This window comes from Felis catus, chromosome E1, assembly GCF_018350175.1.
Source record: "Felis catus isolate Fca126 chromosome E1, F.catus_Fca126_mat1.0, whole genome shotgun sequence".
NCBI lineage: Eukaryota > Metazoa > Chordata > Mammalia > Carnivora > Felidae > Felis > Felis catus.
Window position 1 is genome coordinate 40,331,430 of NC_058381.1, and position 6,000 is coordinate 40,337,429.

At 58.6% G+C, this 6,000-nt stretch overlaps 1 protein-coding gene across 1 annotated transcript; it reads right to left on the reverse strand.

Moving 5' to 3' along the window:
• Positions 1-1,753: 1,753 nt before the first annotated feature.
• Positions 1,754-5,626, reverse strand: KRT19 (keratin 19). The gene is made up of 6 exons (XM_003996859.5): positions 5,133-5,626; positions 3,347-3,429; positions 2,974-3,130; positions 2,508-2,669; positions 2,268-2,393; positions 1,754-2,137 (listed from the first exon to the last, which is right to left on the reverse strand). Exons 1-6 carry the CDS (start codon positions 5,547-5,549, stop codon positions 1,883-1,885), a joined length of 1,200 nt encoding a protein of 399 aa, XP_003996908.1. The 5' UTR covers positions 5,550-5,626; the 3' UTR covers positions 1,754-1,882.
• Positions 5,627-6,000: the final 374 nt, after the last annotated feature.

Consider the following 6,000-nt stretch of genomic DNA (forward strand, 5'->3'; position numbering starts at 1 on the left):
TGGGGTCCCCATTTCTGACTTACAGCAAGCTAACAAACCCCTCTAAGACCCACAGAAAACTAGAAAGACCACCACCTCAGGATCAACAGCACAGGGTATGCCTGGATCCCAGGCTCCTTAGCACAGTGGGGGACACACACAGCAGACAAGTGTCCAGTTCAGTCCCCTACAGGAGCCCTTCTGGGGGCAGGGGGTAGAGTGCTCCTCACCTGACCCCCTCCTTTGCAGAGCGGACCTGCCGTCAGGCAGATCCCTGGGACCTAACAGACCCACTCAGGATGAACCTCCCAGCCAAGGGGAAGTACTTATTTACCTTTAATTGGCCTCAATTCTTGGCAGCTGAACTGTAAACCACAGTGGCAAGACCACACCCCCACAAGGGCAGAGTTCTACCAGGAAGCTGGGACTTACGTTCTTTTGCTGGCCTGGGACCAGCCTCAGGCAAGCCAGGTTGGGGGTCTGTGCGGGAGGTCCAGGTCACGGCCGGGTCCCATTCCAGGCTCTGGGCCCAGGTATGAGCTGGTGGGCGTAGGGGGCTTATGTGGGGCTGCCCAGAAATGCATGAATGTGTTAGCGCACGCACGCACACAGATGCACACCAACGGGTACACTCTCTTCAGCCTTCTCAGTGGGATGCCTGCCCCCGTTCCTGGCTTGGTGAAGAAATGTTATCAAAAGGAGCTGCCCCCAAGGGATCCCGGTCCTAGGACTTCACACGGAACAAGACCCGAAGGTACTGAGGACCCAGCACAAGGGAGCGTCAAATCCTAGGAGACTGGGGTACAAGGTGGCCCAGCGAGCTAGTAAGCAGGAAACCTAGACACTCTGTGACCTTGGACAAGTTACCTAACTTCCCCGTTTCCTGCTCTATACGACGCGTACTCCTACTTAACTACCTTTGAGGGTTGTTTGATTAAATGGCACATACTAAGTGCTCAAATAAACATTAATTTCCGACACACAAATACACACACCCACCCATGAGGGAGTAAAGTGGAAAGAAAACTAACTCTGGGGGCACCTGGGTGGCTCAGTAGGTTATGTGTCCGACTTCGGCTCAGGCCATGATCTCACGGTTCACAAGTTGGAACCCTGAGTCAGGCTCTGTGCTGACAGCTCAGAGCCTGGAGCCTGCTTCGGATTCTGTGTCTCCCTCTCTCCCTACCCCTGCCCCACTCGTACTCTGTCTCTCAAAGATAAACATTAAAAAAAAAAAAACTAAATTTGAAAAACAAAACAAAACACTGTTTCAAATCCCACCTTTGCCATGTTGGAACAGTTACACACACAACAAACCACTTCACCTCTCTGATCCTTAGTTTATCCCTCTATAAAAAATGGGAGCAATGCTTGCTTCACAAGTTTGTTTTTACATTTTTTTTTTTGAGAGAGGGAGACAGAATACGAGCAGGGGAGGGGCAGAGAGAGAGGGAGACACAGAATCTGAAGCAGGCTGCTCTGAGCTGTCAGCACAGAGCCCGATGTGGGGCTTGAAGCCACGAACCGTGAGATCATGACCGGAGCCGAAGTCGGACGCTCAACCGACTGAGCCCCCATCACAGGCTTGTTTCAAGGAACAGGTTTGATAAATGAAAAGTTCCGCAAACAGGAATTACCACGACCGTAGGAGTTAGCATGTACCCCACCCCTTCCCTCTCTTAGGACAGGGTGCACTCTGGTCCAAATAAAACCTTAATAGGACCAAGTCCTGGCCCATCTCTATAGGCTGAGACAACAAACCCAACATCCTTCCTCCCTTGGGTCATAAAGCTTTATTGGCAGGTCAGGGAAAGAGCTGGGAGTAGGGCCCGTCCCTTCCCACACGCCCCTCCCCAGGGGAACCTCTCTGCGGGACAGCAGGAAGCTCAGGAGGCTGCCGGACTCAGAGAGCCTTATAGGTGGGCAGGTTGTTGTACTGGGCGTCCTGTCCCTCCAGCAGGCTGCGGTAGGTGGCGATCTCCTGCTCCAGCCGTGACTTGATGTCCATGAGCTGCTGGTACTCCTGGTTCTGCCGCTCAGTGTCCGCACGCACGTCGCTCAGCTGGGCTTCCATACTGCTGACCAGAGCCTGGATCTGGGCCAGCTGGGCTCCAAAGCGGGCCTCTGTTTCCGCCAGCGTGCCTTCCAGGGCGGCTTTCTGAGAGCAGGGAGAGGGAACAGACTCAGCGGAGACCGGTTCCCAGAGAGGGCATGGGCACAGCCACGGCCCGGGCTGCGCAAGGCTGCGAGGGCCCCGGCGTGCATCCCACGGGGCAGGGGGCACAAACCATGCTTAGCTGCGACTGCAGCTCAATCTCCAGACCCTGGAGGGTGCGCCGCAGTTCGGTGACCTCCGTCTTGCTCATCTGCAGCTGCTCTGTGTGGCCGGCCACCTCCTGATTCAGCTCCTCCATCTGCAATAAGAGAGGAGGCAGAAGGAGTCAGCACTGAGGCAGACCTCTGTCTGAGAGCACAAAGCCCTCTCTCCCTGCCACCTCCCCAGAGGGCACCCGCTCCCCTCGCCGTACCCGGCTGGTGAACCAGTCTTCAGCATCCTTTCGGTTTTTCTCAGCCATGACCTCATATTGGCTTCTCACGTCACTCAGGATCTTGGCAAGGTCGATGCCCGGAGCGGAATCCACCTCCACGCTGACCTGGCCACCCACCTGGCCCCTCAGGGCACTGACTTCCTGGAAAGACACAGCAGAGATGGGCATGTCGGAGCCCAGAGCCTGCTGGGCCTGGGCCAAGTCACTCCCCCGTCCCCCAGGCGGAAAGGGCTTGATTTTCAGGTGCAGACCAGGAGCCACCACCGCAGGACAGACGAGGTGGCCTCCATCCGCTGCTGGAACCCCCGGAAGCCCTGCTCCACGCCCGGGGCCATGCCGAGGGGACAGCAAGTACGGCCATGGTCAAGAGGATATGGGACAAAAAAGTGTCCTCAGCCCTGGAAAGCTGGAGTGGGATGGACAGGAGGCGCAGCCTGACACCCACCTCCTCGTGATTCTTCTTCAGGAAGGCCAGCTCCTCCTTCAGCCCTTCGATCTGCATCTCCAGGTCGGTCCTGGCCAGGGTCAGCTCGTCCAGCACCCTGCGCAGGCCGTTGATGTCGGCCTCCACGCTCTGGCGCAGGGCTTGCTCCATCTCAAGCCTTTCAGAGGAAATAGGTGCAGTCAGGCCACCGTTTCCTCCGAACCCCTGCAGAGTTCCCATCTCCCCTCATGGTTCAGGAGTCCGTGGAGGTGGTGGGGCTTACTCCAGGCCAGCTGGGGTGAGCGAGGACAGAGAGCAGTCCCCCGCTGCACCGAGCCCCCAAAGGGCCTGGCATTGCCCCCTCTGCAGCCCTCCAGGGCAAACACATACTCACTTGGTCCGGAAGTCATCGGCAGCCAGACGGGCATTGTCAATCTGCAGGACGATCTTGGAGTTCTCGATGGTGGCACCGAGAATCTGGAAGACAGAGGCAGGAGGTTGGCACCAGCTCAGCATATTGGCTCTGTCCACCCACTTTCTTCGCAGAAGACAGAGGAAAACAAATGGGTGTGCCCCTACCCCCTAGAGACTCAGCTGATCATTGGCCTGCTGTCTGGGAGGTCTTGAAGTCAGTCCCTGCCCAGGAGCTAGAGCAGGAGAAACCGTGGTCAGGGACTGCTGAGCCAGGGGGTAGGGGACGGGTGTGGGAGGGCAGAGGTGAGTCTGGGAGGAAAGCATCTGAGACCTGTACTCTAAATGGTCGGGAGGCAGACGCTAATGATCTGCAAACCAGATGGCGTATTGGGTTACCTTTCTCTGAACCCCCCGTGCAAAGCACAATCTGCTTTAGGAAAGCGAATTCCCGTGTGTTGAGCATCTATTATGTGCCAAGCACTTTGCACTTCATCTTTCATGCCAGGTCAGTGGGTATGCCTATCTTACAGAGGTGGAAATGAACTTCAGGAGTCCTTGTCCAAATTCACCCCCATCTGAGGTCCCTCTGATGTGATGGGCATATTCACATCATGGATTATGGTACTTGGGTTCATGTTTTTCAAAGAGCAGGTCATGGCTCATTAGTCACCCAGTACAGTGAGTGGTGATTTGCATAGTTTTTTAATGAAACTGAGCAGAATATAAAATATGAGAAGAGATGGACCACAGCAGGGTAAGAATTGTTTCAAGAAAGCTTTGCTTCCATTTTGGGTGTGTGCATCACAGAGCGAGAACGCGTGGGGGTACACCCTGAAATGTATTTCTTACGGCAGGTTACAATTTTTAAAGTGTGCAAGCAGTATTCTACTTTGTTGTTTACATCTCTAGCTGTCCCCCCTCGTCTAGAAGTCTGGCCTATCTATTCTATGCCCCTAGCACCCCGCACCATGCTGGGCACAGGGCAGGCGCTGGGCCCGCTTTGGAGACCCAGCATGTGGGACCATTAAATGTCCCACTGGCTTCTGATACATTTCTTCAAGGCAGAGGTCTCAGTTCCGCATGGCCTCGGGGCTCCCTGTAAGACCTGTGGTCCACCCCCCCAACCCCAGGACTCTCCACCCACACAAAACTATTGCTGAAAAGGACCCCCGGGGCCTCTGAGTGTGTCCCGCCTTCACCAGGTCTTTAGGCCACAGCATTTGTCCCCTCCCATTCTTCCTAGAAGTTCCTCCTAAATCCGGGTGGCCCTCTTGGGCGGGGCAGGAGGGGCTCCAGCCGGAGCGTGAAGGAAAGCAGACCTGCCCCACCAGAGGAAGGCACTGCAGAGGGGCCCACGCCGGGGGCAGCAGCGGATGGGTCCCTCCCAGGCCAAACTCTTGTCTGTGACTGCGGCCTCTGGCCCAGACCTCCGGACAGCCCACAGCCTTGTCCCACCTCCTCCTACTCCTCCGCACCCCCTTTTCCAGACCTCCCCACCCTCCAGCCCCGCCCCCACCGCCGCTGCACACCCCACCCCCTTCCCTCAGCCCCAGCCTCCACTTCCTGTCCCACTGTCCTGCCCCCGCTCACCTGCCCCCAGCTCTCTGCCCCACCCTGCGGCCCTCCCACGTCCTAACGGGCTCGCTACCGCCCTGCCCTGTCGGGTGGTGGCTCCGGTGCCCTCCGTGCCCGCCTCGGGCCTCGCCCGGCCCGCGGGGGTGGGTCTGCGCGACAGGTGCACCTCCCGAAGCTGGGCCGCCGCCCACCTTGTCCCGCAGGTCCTCGATGGTCTTGAAGTAGTGGCTGTAGTCTCGGGAGGGCCCGGGCCCCTGCTTCTGGTACCAGTCGCGGATCTTCTGCTCCAGGTCGCCGTTGGCCTCCTCCAGGGCGCGCACCTTGTCCAGGTAGGAGGCCAGCCGGTCGTTAAGGTTCTGCATGGTGAGCTTCTCGTTGCCGGAGAGGAGGCCGTCGGACCCGGCCAGGCCGCCCGCAAAGCTGCTGCCGTAGCCCCCGGAGGACGAGGACACGAAGCGGGCGGAGGACACGGACACGCCGCGGCCGCCCGAACCCCCATGGATGCTGGGCGCGCGGAAGACATTTCCCGCCGCGAAGCGCAGGGAGCCGCTGCCCGGGCCCCCGAGGGACGAGGTGGTGGCCAACTGGCGGTAAGTGTAGGAAGCCATGGGGACGCAGCGGGAAAAGTTCAGTAGCCCGAGGTGTCTCGCTTGGCGGGAGGAGTGGCGAGGGCCTCACCTGGCGCCTTTTATGCCCTGGGCGGGCGGGGGCAGGGAGAGGGGGAGGGGGGAGGGCGTCAGGGCGGATATCTGAGCCCCGAGGAATTTGCAAGCTCCGGAGTGCAAATACGGGCACTCTCCCCATTGGTCGATTCCTGGCGGCTCTGCCTCCAGCTCTTCCCTCCCAGGGGCCTGAGACCGTGTTCACCCCCACCCCCACCCTCCCCCCTCGAAGTGCCCCACCCCTGCCCACTCCAGAGCCCCGACGGAGCACCTCCTGTCACACTCCTTCCCTTCTTCACCCCATCACACACAAGGACACCCTCCCAGTCACATTCTGGGCCTCCCCGATTAAGATTTCCCCAGGCTTGACACCCCCTCCAGGAATTAAGTCCTTCGG